Here is a 15,686-nt window from a genome sequence, read left to right as displayed (position 1 = left end):
GCCTGGGGAGTTTGATTGGGTGGGGACGTGATTGGGTGTGGGTGGTGATGGGAAATCAAGGAGGTTGGGGTTGAAAATTGATCCAGAGTCTCCATCTGCCTGCTGAGGTTCTGGGAAGTTTGTTGCAGATGCTCCGCTTTCAGCATGTATTCCAGTAGTGTATTCCATGTTGTTGTGTCTTTGTGGTGACAAGGAGACGACGGAGGTGGGGAGGGGTATTGGTACTGGTGTTACAACATGACCCTTCCTTTCTGATATCCTCTCAGCAGCTTTGATAGGTGCTATCTCCTCATGCTCATCACATCCATTTGTTTGCTGAGATTCCAGGGAGTTTGACGCCAGTGATTGACTTTGAGTCATTTTAGCAGCACCCATCTTATCTTGTCCAGTGGACATGGCTTGTCATTGTTGAGCTGGTTGTTTATGTTTCTCCAAGGTCTGCATTTCAGTGGAGGCTAGCTTTACACCTTTGTGTTCGGTAAGGTCTCCTGTTTATTCTGATATATGGTTTGTCATGTGTTAAAAGAAGGGTTCGTAAAATATTCCACCGAGATGAATGGGTAGGGAGATCATGGGACGCAAAACCTTCAGTAGAATGTATGATTACATTTAATTATATTATTTACTTTTCTCGCGAACCGTTCAACACAGCAATTATCGGCTAACATCGTTTAAAAGCTGAGAAAAAGCTCTTTCATGTGATACTTGTGATGTCTGTGTGATGAATAGGCTACTTCGCGAGTAGTTCAACTGAGAATGGGTGAATTTGGACGCAATTTCTTTCTTGCGCTGTCACTTTCTCCACTGCGTAAAATACTAAATAAATTTGCGCTGTGAATGCTAAGATTATTTTGACAGGCCACAGGCTAAATAAAATTGCTATTAGTAGGACGCAAAGCAGAATATTGAAAGAAGGGGGCACCAAGGCCACCGTGGCCTGTAAACCTCTGATTTTCAAAGGGGCCTCACGGCCAACGCAAGGGGCTACGACGGCCATGGCCGTTGTGGCCGCCGTGAAATTCCTACCCTGTTCCCGAGACTGAAATAATTATGTTGATGCAAACGACACTCTTGCCCAACCTCCAGCAATTAACGTAGGCCTAATTATGCTTTCAAACAACAATTTAAACCTGTAGCTTCTGAAAATAGACCCAAGTTGTTTTTGCTCCGGAACATTCCCTTTAAGCTAAGAAAGTTCTAGAAGTGTGACCCATTCACCCACTCGGTAGGCCTAGCTAGCCTATTTGATCTGTTGTGCTGGACCCCCGCTAACAACGATGGTCCATAGCCTATTAGTGCACCCATCAGTTTTAGTTTTATTGTAACGGGACAATTTCACAAGGCTACAAGGCTATATGAATGCAAATGTTCAAAATGTAGCCTAGTAGTCGTCCTTCTGACTCGAGTCCCTGAGCATAGCCTAGCCTACTCTCAAGGTTCCATGGATCTGTTCTGGCCCCATTAACAGGAGTAGGCCTTGTCATTATAGGGGTAACAACAGTCCAGAGAAGGAGGAGAGTGATGCAGTTAGATTAACTAGCATAGGCCTAGGCCTGCTTGCCTTGCAGTCGACCCCTTCATACCACCTGTCTACTAACATCTGCTAAGAACATGTGGTAGGCCAACAACTCAGTGCACCAACGAATAGCCCACATGAGACCATCTTCTTTTACAGACGCCTTCTATTATGTGGCTTTGGCCTCTTTCTGTTGACTGAGGTGGTCTGTGGATGCTGTAGGCTAAGTGTCCCACCCTGTTGTGGTGCCGGCTTGTGAGTAAAGTGAGCAACCTCACCCAGACCACCACCAGTCAGAGCTAAATTTAGGCCTTATCAGTGTGACATAACAACATTCGTAGTGTGTGCATGGTGTTATTTTGTTTGCCTGGTGCAAATGAGCCAGGAAACTATTTTAAACCAGACGTACATGAATTAATTCCACTGCCCCACCCCCACCAGACTCACCAGATGAAAATGAGTGGAGGAGACACTATAGGGGCCAGGCTACCTCTCTTACCGCCAATCAGCTATGAGGCTGCTGTGCTTTTAAGGTCACATTTTGCTCTCTGAATCATGACAATAGTCAGTGTAAAAAATAATTGTAAAACATTTTCCACAGGCATAATGATCTTTCTGAGCCTAGACCAATTTAACATCTTATTTTTTTTTTTTGTAGTCTGCAAAAGAGAACTATGGCCTACTATACTTTTGTGGTTGCCATAGTCACTCTATTCACAGTCAAGTAAATGGTGCAGTGAAGTGCTTCCTGGTCCACAAGGCTTACAATTAAGAGTCATGGCACAGGTAAGTGGATGCATTAGATCCACTTAGCTCCGCACACACACACACACACACACACACACACATACCAAACACACGCCACTTCTTAGTCGTGCTGGATGTGAGAGAGAGTCACTCGTTGCAAACCTGTTATTTCCACAACAAGCCCTAGTTAATGGCTTTTCACCATTTAGTTTGGAGCCATTTTAGAAGGGCTGTTTGTCTGGGGTGTGCACTGTCCTGGCTTCTATCATACATTGCATTAGCACTTAAAAATGAAGTAAGGGGAATAACATAATGCCAATTCAGTTCTTCAGGCAACCCAGTGTGTCTAACATGAGATGAAGAATAGTTATTTACAAAATAGTCTGTCTTTTATGCATTTTACAGTGATATTTTCATTTCTTCTCTCCCTAAATCTCCTGAATTAGTTGAATGCTCTCTGAGTGAATACTGAATACTGAGAGATAAAATGCAGGCTGGGACCTGTCAGGCTTTTGAGGTGTTTCGAGACAGAAACAGGACAGGATGGACGTGTGGGTGAGCAGACCAGCGTGAAAAACACCTTTCCCTCCAAAGGCCTCCGATGTGCTGTTCCTTTAATAGCTCTTTTGTTTTTTACTTATGTTCCTTTCTTTTTTCAGGCTTTTATGCCTTTAATCTGATAGGACAGTGAAGGGAGTGTCAGGAAGCACGTGGAAGAGAGAGAGAGAAGAGACTTGAACCTCGTAGGCCTACTTGATGCCCGTGGACCCGAATATGGTATGAGTGCGTTAGCCAGATGCGCCGCAGCGCTCCAAGGCTCAGCTCATGCTGGTGGTCCAGCACAGAGTGGGACAGAGAGGCCCTGAGAAAACTACTGCTGCGATGTACTTGCTAAGCTAATGTTCATTTACGTCCAATCACAATTCTCGGGCCACTTCAAAAGACTGAACCCAGTAAAGGGACCAGAGCACACGATTGGTTAAACAAACTTTACTGGTGCTGGTGACTAACGTTTCGACGCGATAGCATCTTCATCAGAGTCAAACGGGCTAGAGCGTAAGAGACACCCACTCCGTCCATTTACATCCGTCACAGCGAACATGTTTTCTCTGAACAGTTCCGTTTGAATGATTTCATCTGAACGGTAACCTTCCGTTCTGCTCCCTGTGTGATTTTGGAGGATTACCTCCTCAAACTGTTTTGCAGAAAACTGTTTGTAAACACTTGGAATGTTCGCCTCTGTGGATCTGAACAAGAAGTGGACATACCGTACCTCCTTTGCTCTTAATTGCAAAGGCGTCTGTGTAACTGGCCACCTTGCTGCTCCATCACAGTCCAAGCAAATAGAGATTTCCTTTCAGTTAGCTGAGCTGAGCTATCCTGAATATCAACATGGCATTTTCTACACAAAAATACCCTAAACTTTTTTTGTTTGTTTTATGTGTGGGCTGATGTTATATATACCAAAAGGGACATCTCAGTGTGAACATTGACAGTTTTAAAGTTTTATCCCTCAACAGAATTGTTTTCTTTTCACGCAGAAGTGTCTGACCCACCCCATTCTGGTGCTGTTGGTCTAGACGTGCCCCTGGATGTTTGGAACCATTCTTCCCAACAGTGCTACTGCGAAAGTGCACTGAATTGTGAGTGAGGTTTGTTTTGTCACCACAGGGAGGAAGCCTTCAGTCACAGGAACGTCGGTGTATGTTATTCTGTGCCTGTGAACATGCCTGCAACTCTTCCTAATGCATATCTGAAGCCTCCCGGGGTCCATTATCAGGTCACGACGTGGGGCCCTAGATCTAAGTCCAGAGATTGTTTCCTCCCTGGTGGAGCCATTTTGCCCATATCAGGCCTCTTTGTTCCTGGCCACAGCTGTTTGCCGGGCCTCTGTAGCCCTCGGCTGCAGCTGTAGTCCTGTCACAAAAAACAAGAAAGCACCGAGTAACGGTTAGGGGAAGTTATGCAACACCATGCTTTTTCTTTCTTTCTTTCTTTCTTTCTTTCTTTCTTTCTGGTGTCTCATGAGTGCGTACCCACACTTGTGTTGTGTGCGGAGAGATTGATGTTCTTATTTACAGTTTCCACGGAAAACACCAGAATACACTACAGTGTTGAGTGAAGGATCCAGTATTGGGCATAGATTTAGGATCGCGAGTGACACTCACAACTTTATATCATAAACAAACAATCTTTTGGGGCAGACGGAACCTTCCCAAAGAGATATCATCAGACTTTGTATTCTTTTAACTTCACTTTTAGGCATGGTTTAACTTTCAAGCTTGGCATTCTTTCTGTCTTCTTAAAAAATGTGAAGTTGAAACAGATATTTAAAGAGCTTTTACTAAAGACTATGCAAGGCCAATGTAATCTGAATAGCAGCTAAGAATTGTGAGCAATGGGAAATGCATGGCCCATATGTCCACTGAGGGATGCCCTGTGCTGGGTGTTGTTTAGGGAAGAAGTCCTAGTGAATGCACCACTGGTTGAGTACACTATGTACTGGTGTCACCGCCCCTCAGCACGGCCAACACAGAGAAACCCATAAAACATGCTGCTGCTGCTGCTGCTGCACCGGACCCTAATCTGAACACTTTAACCCTTTCCACACACATGGTTGCTTGTGTGTGTGTGTGTGTGTGTTTGTGTGTGTGTGTGAGAGAGAGAGAGAGAGAGAAAGAGAGAGAGTGTGTGTGTGTGTGTGAGAGAGAGAGGAAGAGAGAGAGAGAGAAAGAGAGTGTAGAGTGTGTTTATAGAGGTGTGTGAATATGTTGAAGCGTCTTGAAGCGACAGGCCACTGCACTGGCAGCAACCTTATCCCAGTTTGTCTGTGCAGCTTTGTCTCAGCTGTTGTGGGTTATTTTCAGAGGTGGACAAAGAGCAGCGGCGTGGTTCACATACCGGCCATGGCAGCCAAGCCAGGGGGAGGACATACACGCACAACGGCTCCCCACACATCCCCTACCCATGCGGCGGTTATAGGGTACACAAAAATACATCACTGCTAATTTCACACAGAGGGGAGTACAGTAATGATGTGGTGATGGGCTGCTTTGCTGGAAGCACACAGTTAGAATGCAGTGGAGTACTATTCAAATGTACATAATTGAAAGGAATTCTTTCTTGATTGTGTTATGTTGTCATAACTGCTTATGTATAAATACGTTTGTGAAACGTACAGTATTTGTAAGGAATTTTGAAACTATGTTTGTTCATAGCTATTTTCAGTTAGTTGTTTGTCTCTCTCATCTTTTTTTTCAGATCACACATTGGTCAGAGTGATACGAATCAATTTAGGCAACCATAGGTCATTTTGAATGGTTTGAGGTCTTGGCAATATTTTTTATCAGTTTGGTTAAGCCATTCCAGTGTATTTTTTTGTTTTTTTTTACAATTTTGGTTAAACCATGAGGCCATTTTTGTGCCAAACCCAGAAGTAAGGAATCCATGTAAGGGACTCTTTTGGACAATAAGTTAAAATCAAAAGTCACCCTTTTCGGTATAGTGTCTTGTTCTTAGACTGGAATGCTTCACCGCAATAGTTACTTTACATATTTACAAAACACAAAACACAAACACAAAACATTGCAAGGTTATCATCATTTGTGTTGGCAGAATACAATTCAATACAAATGAGAATCAGCACACTTTAAATGCTCTTTTTTCTGTGCTTCCACTATAGTACATACCTACTGTACATGTATATCTACTGTATATTTTCTGGACAACATGCAGTGACAAATATACAATTTTGAGGCCTATTACACCACATAGCGCAGTATATATCATTTAGTGCTTTGTTAAATTGAACTGTTGCCAATATTATTGATAAGAGACTATACAGGTGCTGTTATTTAACAACGGTAATGTTAAATATTATGTTGCTTAGAGGCCAAAAACTTTGCTGTGTCATGTGTGCACTGATGGCAGATGATATTAATCTTAATGCACACCAGAACTGACTAGTCAGCCTCATGAGAAGGACAAACACCAGTTGCGTTTAATCATCTCTCAGTGACGCACCGCCATCAAACGTTTGGTTGTATAATAAGAATACAAGTAGGGTGGTGAAAAACAAAAACAAAAAACTAAGCTAGAACAACACAGCACCGATGTTGAGCAAATGGAATTGGTGTTATGACCCCTGACAAGTAAAGGGGTGTTTGGTTTCCAGTTAACTAGCATGGACTTCTGGCGAAAGCTAGACCACTAGTGAAGTAGACAGAAAATCAACCCCAACACTGTAGAGGAAATAATGTCAGTCTGAGAGAAAAACAGTGGCAGGATTTCATATCTTGTCTCTTACGTGAGACTCACCGGAGAGTGGGGTGGGTGTTTTGGGGGAGGTGTGTGTGTATGTGGAGGGCGGTGGAGGGTTGGGGGGGGCTTTTCTATTTCTGGCTATAGGGCAATTATGAGGTGAAAGAATGAAAGCATGAAAGCACACTAGCTGCTGAATCAGGGGTGTAAAATTGGAGTTCCATTCGGAAGAGGCCATAAAGCGCACACACACGATGCTCTTCACACGCTGTAAGCACATGTCAAGGGTGAGCAATTCGACCTTGGGAAAGGGCATGCTGCACAGAAAGGGAATATGAGGAACATGAATAATTATAGCAGGCGGAGAATCAGACTGATGTCCAGGGGGTTTAAATGACGAGTACTTTAACAGTTTATGTCATGTATGTTGGTATTAGAAATGTTTGAGTCTCTGTGGTGCCTGCACATGAATGTGCTGGCAAGTTTAATTAATGTGAGCAATTCAGTAATATCCATGTGGCTGTGGACTGAAGTATCTGTAACGCTACTGTTGTTTTATATGACATGGCCAACAGGGGGCAGCGTAGGACAGAATTTACAAGAATCTGTAGTCATTCTGTGGTCTTTGGATTTTGGTTAGGTATGACATCAGTCATCTTTCTCAGTCCCATTTACGCAATAATAGTGAAATCTATAATAGCACATTTGAATACAAATCAAACATAGTCTTAAATAGCTTTTTTTAAATATCATACTTTTACGTTATGGCATATGTCAAAGATCTGTAAGGGAAACATGAATGCTGTGTAGTTCTAGCTCCAGTTTTTTGTGTGTGTTTCACCACGCAATTTGTATTCTTATTCTTATTTTTTTTTTGATGAAGGTGCATCATGACTAAACTCAGCTGGTGTTGGTCTTTCTCAGGAGGTGAACTGGTCAGCCAGTGTGTACTGAATGGATGAGTGGCATGCACCGGCTGGACAGAGGAGAACCAACGATGTCTGAGTGTGTGGTGAGTCAGCTAACCTTAAACAGAGCTGAGGTGGCTCCTGAGTCAGATGGCAAGCCTGCCCTTGTCCAGTATACCTCACCGTATGTGTTCCCTTTATGTAGACACTTGAATTAGACAAAGCTACTGCAGATAAAGCATGTTTTTCTCGTCACTGCTTGACCTCCTTGAGAACCAAAACTAGTGAGTTTGAGAAGCTACAGTGTAGCGACCGTAACACATTCCCACTCTTGGGCCATAGGAACAGTACGTATCTCTGAAGGATGTATTGTCATGGTCATTTCACAAGATTTGAGGACGGTGACGGTGGAGCAGCTGTCACCGTGACGACGTGGTGGAATGCTAGTCTCTTCTCTGAGGAATGAGCGACCCCTCCTTCCTCCCCCTCTCTGCGTCCTTTGGTCCTCCACAAAAACGTTTGACTTGTCTGTCGAGGCCTCTCCGCGGCCTGTCCGGCTGCTACTTTACCATTCGCCGTAAAAGAGTTTGGTAAACAAACGGATTGGGAAGAATTTCTAATTGTAAACTTTGTACTCACGGAAACAAAGGCCTTGCCTCAGACCCCAGTGGGCAGGGTTTGACGTGGTTGATCTCCACTATACTGTGGAATTTCCTTGTAAAAGCTGCTAAAGGAACATCTCATCTCCTAAAGCTTCTGTGGCAGTAAAGTCTCACATCAAACTCACTGCACTATGAGTCTGTTATGGAACCTGGCCAAAATAACGTTTATATGGAGAACATTGTGTAGGTTGTCTGTATATGAAGGTCCACTGTTACTAACAGTTTCACAAAGTCACAACTTGATAATATAGACTAAAAATACTTTAGTAACCAGTAATGAATGGAAATATTTATTTATAATCACATTACACTTACATGACACACAGTAAGCCATTAATACATACACTAAATTTGGAACAGTTCAGGTCAGTTTCAAATCTTCAAAACATTTATGCCTACATAAATATGATAGGCTATGTATGAAAATGAGATAAAGTATGTTGAAAAAAATGTTACAGTGTAGAGATGCAATAGAAAATCATTAAAATTTTCAAATACTGGTACTTTTGTTTGTTATTGTTGACACAGTGTACTGACCCAGGAGGTCATAAAGCCAGCACCATCCTTTTCATGTTTCTTTATTCACTTTGAACCAAGTCAGAGGAGCGTGCACCCATACACACACACACACACACACACACACACACACACACACACACAGAGAAACACACACAAACAGAACTCTCTCTCTCTCACACACACACACACACGCACGCACACATCCCGTATCTGACTGGTCTGCAGGCTTTTGGTCTCCCACAGTGACCACCCAGGTGAATGCCGGACTGTTTGCCTGAAGATGCGGATGCACCAGCGTTGTTTACAGACACCCCTCGCCTGTCCTGGGGGTTAAAGCTTTCCCGGCAGACCTCGCTAAGCTCCGTGGCTAAGCCCGCTGGCAGGCGGATCCCACGTCCTGCATCCTGGATGTTCCAAGGCGTTAAGCCCAGACCATGGAGACCGTTCACGTCAACACGGACTGATTCTCATCTCATAACTCAAGTCAACCATTATGACCGCAGCCATCAAAGACGCAATGCAGTGATTTAGAGATTGGGGAGATTGTGGTGTTGGAGAAACAGACCTTTGGTACAGGATTGTTGGACACTTGTTTTTGGGGCACAAATCAATTTTTTACCAAGGCAACCAAACACGGCTCGTTTGGTTTATTTGCTTTTCTTAAAACATGTCAACCAGCCAGCCAGCCAATTATGAGGCCAGCATGGAATGTTCAAGCTGCCCAAGGAGTTGTTTTCAAAATGGTTATTGGACTATGTAGATAGGTGTTCTAGGAGTGTGTGTGTGTGTGTGTGTGTGTGTGTGTGAGAGAGAGAGGGAGAGAGAGAGTGTATTGTTGTATACTGTATCTGCATGTGTAGATAATCATTTAACGTCATGGAAAATTTCATACAGAAATGTTCAACACACATACTTACAAGATCACAAGTATTGTCCTCTATATCTAGCATCATAGATCATCTCTGATGCAGCTCACACCCCTGCATAAGTACCGTTATAAGTGAACGGCTTATCGGTCACGCAATGTCCGATTACCTCTGGAGTCCACCTCTGGATCGTGGGCGTGCCCTCTTTCCCGGGCCGCACTATTATCGTGCTACGGGATGAGAGTGATGGATCCTCATCAAAGAAGTTGAAGGGCCGAAGGAAGAAGCCCACAGCGTTGCCGGGCGTTGCCGTGTTTGGAATGTCTTCTGAATGAGGGACGTGCAGGAAACCTACAGTCACCCAGGCAACAAGATCCTGAAAACAATAAATGACCACAAAGTTCAAATACAGGACATGACTCACAGTGGTATGATACTCTGTGACTTTTATCTCACGTGATTAAAAGTTTGACAGGCCAAGATTCATCAATGTTCTGTTTTGGCTTTTTAATAGTTACATTCCTGAATGCGAAGCATTACCTGATGGTAGTAAAGCAAACTATGAAAGAGACAAGTTTTTGTTTAATGTTTGTGTCCTTACTTGTTCGGTGATATTTTCGTTATTGCGGATGTAGTCCTCAAAGGACACAAGAGGCTCCCAAGGATTATTCTGGGTGTACATGCTACTGCTGGTAGCCTCACTGTCCTTGTGACGGGTCACTGCCAAAGGATATCTGTTTAAAAACAGACAGACACAGCTGCTTTATGAGGAAATTAGTGACATTGTGTATCAGTTACAAAAGGCTCTCAAGATCTTCTAAATTCAGTATGGAATAAGAGTAAAAGCTTCTTTGTTTTTAAGGAATTTGGAGTCCAAACTCTTCTCCAGAGAGTGCATGGCCTGCCTGTCCTAAGTGCATCACTATGTACAGTATGTTGGTCTTGGGCCAGATATCACTGCTGCACTTCTGCTCTCTGTTATCATTTGCACTGGTGTGTGTGTGTGCTGTGTTTTAGCACTACTTGATGGGACTACACTATCTGACCTCAGCATGTTAGCTTAGCTATTACACCTTGTTATCTCGACTGTGCAATCTAGCCACAGCGTGTTGTAGCTGTGCTATCACACGTTGTTTTGACTGCACAATCTGGCCTCAGCATGTTGGTGTCGAGGTATCGTGAATCATGGGTTGTGTCTTTGAGACTAAATGGGATTGAGGGTACTTTCCTCTTGAGCACAGCTGGTCAAAAGCAACTTTTGTTTTCTGTCGTAATATGCACTGCTCTGTCAGCCTGCTCAGGGTGTCAGGTTGGTCTCCTATCTGTAACAAATACCTATATGCTTTTCAGCTGAAATATATCATCATTTACAACATAGATGTATTTTAAGATTTTAACATACATCTGACCCCACATGACCATTAACACCATAAACAGTTCCAGATTCTTATATGTGTGTTCTATGCTTTGCGTTCCAAATTCTGTGTTCTGCATTCTGTGTCCTGACCTCTGTGTTCTTAGGTTCTGTGTTCTGACCTCTGTGTTCTATGAGTCTGTGTCTCTTACCTTGCCCAGCTGATCCCGTTCTCCTCCTTCCAGCCCTTGGGCAGCACGCTGTGGGCGTGGGAGTTGAACTGGATGCGGTAGCCCTTCTTGTGTCCCCAACGGTTCTCCTGCTTGGGGTTGTAGAAGTGCAGGTAGCGGGGGAACTTCTTCCCGAAGCGGAACGCAGCGCTCCGCTCTGTCTCATGTTGTTTCTTGGCGAGGAGGGACTGCTGTATGGTGTGTCCAGGACTCCAGGGATTCGACACGTTAACAAACTTCAGCTCCATGGACTCGAAGCTGTTTTCCCGCCCTGTTTGTAGGAATCGCATTGAAAAGTTGTTAGCGTTTTAAAAGGACCAGCAGAGAGTAAAGAAAATCACTGGTACCAAAGTACAGCAAATGTCTCAATGCAATGCGTTGTCAACATTTCAAAGCTGCCTCAAAACAGTTTTCTCAATGCAATGCGTTGTCAACATTTCAAAGCCGCCTCAAAACAGTTTTCTCAATGCAATGTGTTTTCAACATTTTAAAGCCGCCTCAAAACAGTTTTCTCAATGCAATGTGTTTTCAACATTTCATAACTGTTTGCATGATGTGTTTTCAGCATTAAGGTCCATAAGTCACAGTGCACTACACTATGCAGGCAAGTGGTAGCTATGGTAACGCAGCACAGAAAGCAGACAGCTGTTTCTGTTTAATTTAGTGCTGTTTCTGGTGCTCTGAGTCATATAGCATAAGAGGGGGCAGTAAATATATAGGGAGTCACATGAGATTGCCACATGCAGCAGTAGGGCACATGACTGCAGTTCCGAAATACACTTTAATAATCACAATACTCACAATGCTCTTTCTGCTGGATCTTCTCACAGCTTTTTGTGCACGTACACAAAACTTTTTTTGTTTTGCTTGTCAAAATTTTAAGTTGACACATAACATTTGTTTTTATATATTCATTTATATAATCGTTATATGTCTGTTGTGTCCATGTTTCAATGTTTATTATCAACACCAGGCATATTCAGGTTATAAAACTCAAATGAGTGAAATCTCCCCATATGCATGCTGTATACAGCAAAAACGTGCAGAAAAGATTGAATAAAACCAAAAAATTAACTCACCAGCAATATCCAGGTCTACTTTGTAGTGGATGAGGTGGGTGTGCAGGTTGCCCAGCACGTAGCTGTAGACCTTGGTGCCGTAGTTGAGCCCGTTGGGTGTGAAAAAGGTGGCGTGGATGTACCCAGTGGCACTGACCCTGGCTTCCATTACTCCGTTCTGGTAGAAGTAGAAGTCCCAGATGTAGTCGTAATTGTAAACAGTCGAGGTAGTTCTTAGCACTAAGACATGGTTCTCCAGGCCGGCAAAGAAATTGTACCCTCCCTTGAAGTCAGAGTTGAAGTGCCTCCTTAGGGGCATAGCGGTGGTCATTTCGAAGATGCAGAGAGCATTGCGGAAGCGCACCGGCTTGTCCGTGTCGTAGTAGTGGTACATGTCCTGGAAAGTGGCAATCTCGGGGCAGTCTATGCCAGGGGCGAGCTCGTAGTCGGACGTGCCCATGGCCCACCCGGCGTCGATGTACTTGGTCTGCATGGCGGCAGGCGTGTCGCCCGAGTAAAAGGCGATGGCCTCCTGCAGGCTGACCTCGTAGGCTACTCTCTCGCCGTTGAAGCGTAGGTCGAAGATCTGGAGACCTGCAGAGGAGCGCACGCGGAAGGCGAACGACCAGCCGGCGTACTCCACAAAGTTCCCGTCCACGTGGTAGCGTGGCCCCTGGGGCTCGACCAGTTTGGGCCCGTGGACGTCTGAGGCCGTGTTGGAGTGACCCCGTGGGACGAAAGTCGAGTAGAGGTCAGTCGGATCGTGTTCTGGCAGCTTGTGTTTTTTGATGGTGCCCTGGTCGTACTTCTCCATCAACTCCTCGACGCTGTCAAAGTACTGCCCGTTGTACCACACCTTCTCCACGGCCCACTTTTCAGGGTCCAGGTCCCTGTGGTTAACGAGCAACTCGAAGCCCACCGGATGGATGAAGTAGCCCTCCACGAACTTCTGCAGCATGATCCACGTCCGCCTCTCGCCCGGGGCCAGTCCTCGGGGAGCGATGTCTGAGAAGGTCAAGCACCGGTCACCGCAGTCGCTGACACCCACCATCCCCGCGAACCCTGTGCTCTCGTGCAGAAGCCTGCGAGCCTTCATCTCCACTTTCTCCAGCACCTTCAGAAGGTGGTGGTACTCCGCTGACGTGATGGGCCGCGACTCGAAGAGGATCGGCCGGCCGCCTTTGAACGTCTTGACCTCGTAGGTTGTGGGATAAGGCAGGGGGCTGACGATGTACTCCGTAATGTTGGGCTGGGCTTGGTCCCCGAACTGCACCACCGCACGAGCCTGCCTCTGAGGCTTGGCCTGGCCTCGGTCCAACGCTCGGAGGGCCTCGTGTTTGCGCGGCACGTGCAGCTCGATCAGCAGGATGCTGTTCTTCTTCAAGACTTTCTCCTTTGCCAAGGTGAGCCCCAGCTCCGTCTGCGCGTGCAGGTAGTCCCGGACGGCTTTCAACTCACGTGGGGTGAGGTCGGCGAACATGGAGGCTCCGTGGTGGGCCCACTCTCGCCCCCTGGAGGCTGATGCCGATGCTGCCAGGAAGCAGACGAGAAACCCCCAGCACGACCACATGCTTGCACCTGAGGAGGAGATAGGAGAGACTTGTGTACAGCCGTAAGCTTTCTCAGATTTTAAAACCCCATCTCAGCGCTTTTATGTCTTTCATTTGCCCCCACACCCACACACAAAGAGAACATGTTATGACTCTCCCTTCCTATCTTAAAAAGGCTACAGTTGCAACCATAACACACTTAACCATCAATAAAAAAAGCTCACCTTTATCCAAACAGAGACATAAACAGTTTAAAATCCACATTTCAGAGGTCTTGTCACAGAGCAGTGCTTTTCGTCATTTCTACCAAGCGTTCTTTCGTGGAAAACAAGAAGGAAAAAAGGGAAATAATCCACAATTTGCCCATTCCCCTCTCCCGCCTCCTACAGTAAGCGTCCTCCCCGTATACAGTATGTTACTGTGGGTCCTTGGCATTTCTCCTTCTGCCCCTGGAGGCCTATAAGTGCTTAGGTTCAGTTCAGCTCAGCAGCATGAAACCCCAAGAGCAGCAGAGTGGTCTGATCCACACCCACCCCTCTCCTTTCACTCCTCTCTTCTCCTCACCTCTCATTTCCTCTCCTCTTTCTTTTCCTCTCCTCTCCTCTCCTTCGTTCCTCTCCTCTCTTCTCTTCTCCTCTCCTTTTTTCTCTGTTCTTCTCTGAGTGCTGGCAGGCAGGCAGGCAGGCACACGGGCAAGTGGTGGTGATCCACTGCTTGCTGAATCGATGAGTAATTTCTTACAGATTGACATGGAAAATGCTGTAGCTTGCTTTTGTAACATGCTTATGTAAAGAGCGTTTATGTAAGTCTCGATTCATTGTGTAGATGCAAGGGGGAAAAACAGCAGGCTTTTGTTAAGAAATGAAACTAATGAATGCAAATGAACATACCTGTTGTGTTGTGATGCCTCCTGAAATTTTCTGGTGGGTGTCTTTGTGGCTACTGCCAGCAGTTCTGCGGTCTGTGTGTATGTGTGTCTGTGTGTGTGTGTGTATGTGTCAGTGTCTGTGTCTGTGCCAGTGCCAGTCTGTGGTGAAACACCTCTTTGAAGTTCCAGTGATGGAAAAGAACAAATGCTGTTGTTCTCAGGCCCTTCAGTATTTATCATCCCCTGCCTCTCAGGGGAGGGTTGTGATTGGTCCACTGCTATCCATAAACCCACCATAAAGTATGTGAAATGTTTGTTCCCTAGAGATGATTAATCCCATTTAGCAGAATAGCCCTATGGGGTTAGCCACAATAGCCACATTGTTTTCTTATATAGGTATCAGAGAGACTCTCACATAGTTTATTCTAAAGGGCCAAATATTTATCCAGCTCTTAAAAGATAAAATGCAAATTGCATGACTTACGTAGTAGACACAGACATCTTGGGAACTCGATGAATGCAAATATTGCATCTGGACAGTCTCCAGGGTTCACTGGAACACTTTACAGAAGGAAATCCTAGCACTGGATTTTTTGATTGTTACATTTGAAAGAATGGCTGTTTTGACTGACTGACAGAATGACTTTTCCTGTCAAAAAAAAAAAAGAATTTCCTAGAAGTGAAATTATATTATTCTGAGGAAATTAGTGGTATTCTTGGAAGACACAGATAACAGTTATATCACCTCTGAAGTGTGACATTAACTATATGTTGCTTAATCAATGCCCTACTTTTTTGAAAATGTTGAATCTGTGAGGTTTAAATTGCCAAGGAAAAGTAAAAGCAACAAATAAATACATTAAAAAACTTAAAAATAGTCCTATTATAAAATACCACTATAACAATTGGCCACATATCTGAACATTATATTTTCCATAATAATCTTTCTGATTGGCTGGTATTCAAACATCTTCATCATCACGTAAACTGTCAGTGCAGCCCTGGTAAAGTCCATCCGACATCTGCGAGAGCTCCTGCTATTCACCTAGCTGGCTAGCTGTGCTAAAATGGACACCTTTTTGAAAGTAGAGTCAAAGGGAGAGATATTTTCCAGTTTTGTACAAGAACATTGAGGCAAATGGACTGTA

The 15,686-nt window shown here is 44.6% G+C and overlaps 1 protein-coding gene and 1 long non-coding RNA gene across 2 annotated transcripts; one reads left to right on the top strand and one right to left on the bottom strand.

The window, feature by feature from the left end:
* The first annotated feature begins 2,187 nt into the window (after positions 1–2,187).
* Positions 2,188–8,749, top strand: LOC121688544. The gene is made up of 5 exons (XR_006024622.1): positions 2,188–2,302; positions 2,710–2,818; positions 3,805–3,906; positions 7,099–7,163; positions 7,448–8,749. It is a non-coding gene; the product is annotated as an uncharacterized LOC121688544 (long non-coding RNA).
* Positions 8,368–14,739, bottom strand: aoc1 (amine oxidase copper containing 1). Its single transcript, XM_042068207.1, has 5 exons — positions 14,561–14,739; positions 12,142–13,698; positions 11,045–11,333; positions 10,080–10,212; positions 8,368–9,854 (listed from the first exon to the last, which is right to left on the bottom strand). The coding sequence occupies exons 2-5, from the start codon at positions 13,688–13,690 to the stop codon at positions 9,585–9,587; spliced, it is 2,241 nt and encodes a 746-aa protein (XP_041924141.1). The 5' UTR covers positions 13,691–13,698; positions 14,561–14,739; the 3' UTR covers positions 8,368–9,584.
* Positions 14,740–15,686: the final 947 nt, after the last annotated feature.

The sequence above is a fragment of the Alosa sapidissima genome, chromosome 17 (genome assembly GCF_018492685.1).
Source record: "Alosa sapidissima isolate fAloSap1 chromosome 17, fAloSap1.pri, whole genome shotgun sequence".
NCBI lineage: Eukaryota > Metazoa > Chordata > Actinopteri > Clupeiformes > Clupeidae > Alosa > Alosa sapidissima.
The sequence above is the reverse complement of the archived record's forward strand: the minus strand, read 5'-3'. Positions and strand labels throughout refer to the sequence as shown.

What these genes read in the sequence shown, in the direction of transcription:
- aoc1 (XM_042068207.1), bottom strand. Translation starts at nt 13,690, where the DNA reads ATGTGGTCGTGCTGGGGGTTTCTCGTCTGCTTCCTGGCAGCATCGGCA. An exon ending in AGTAGACCTGGATATTGCTG is followed by an intron (nt 11,334 to 12,141) that starts GTGAGTTAATTT and finishes TCCTACAAACAG; the next exon opens with GGCGGGAAAACAGCTTCGAG. An exon ending in AACGGGATCAGCTGGGCAAG is followed by an intron (nt 10,213 to 11,044) that starts GTAAGAGACACA and finishes GTTTTTAAACAG; the next exon opens with ATATCCTTTGGCAGTGACCC.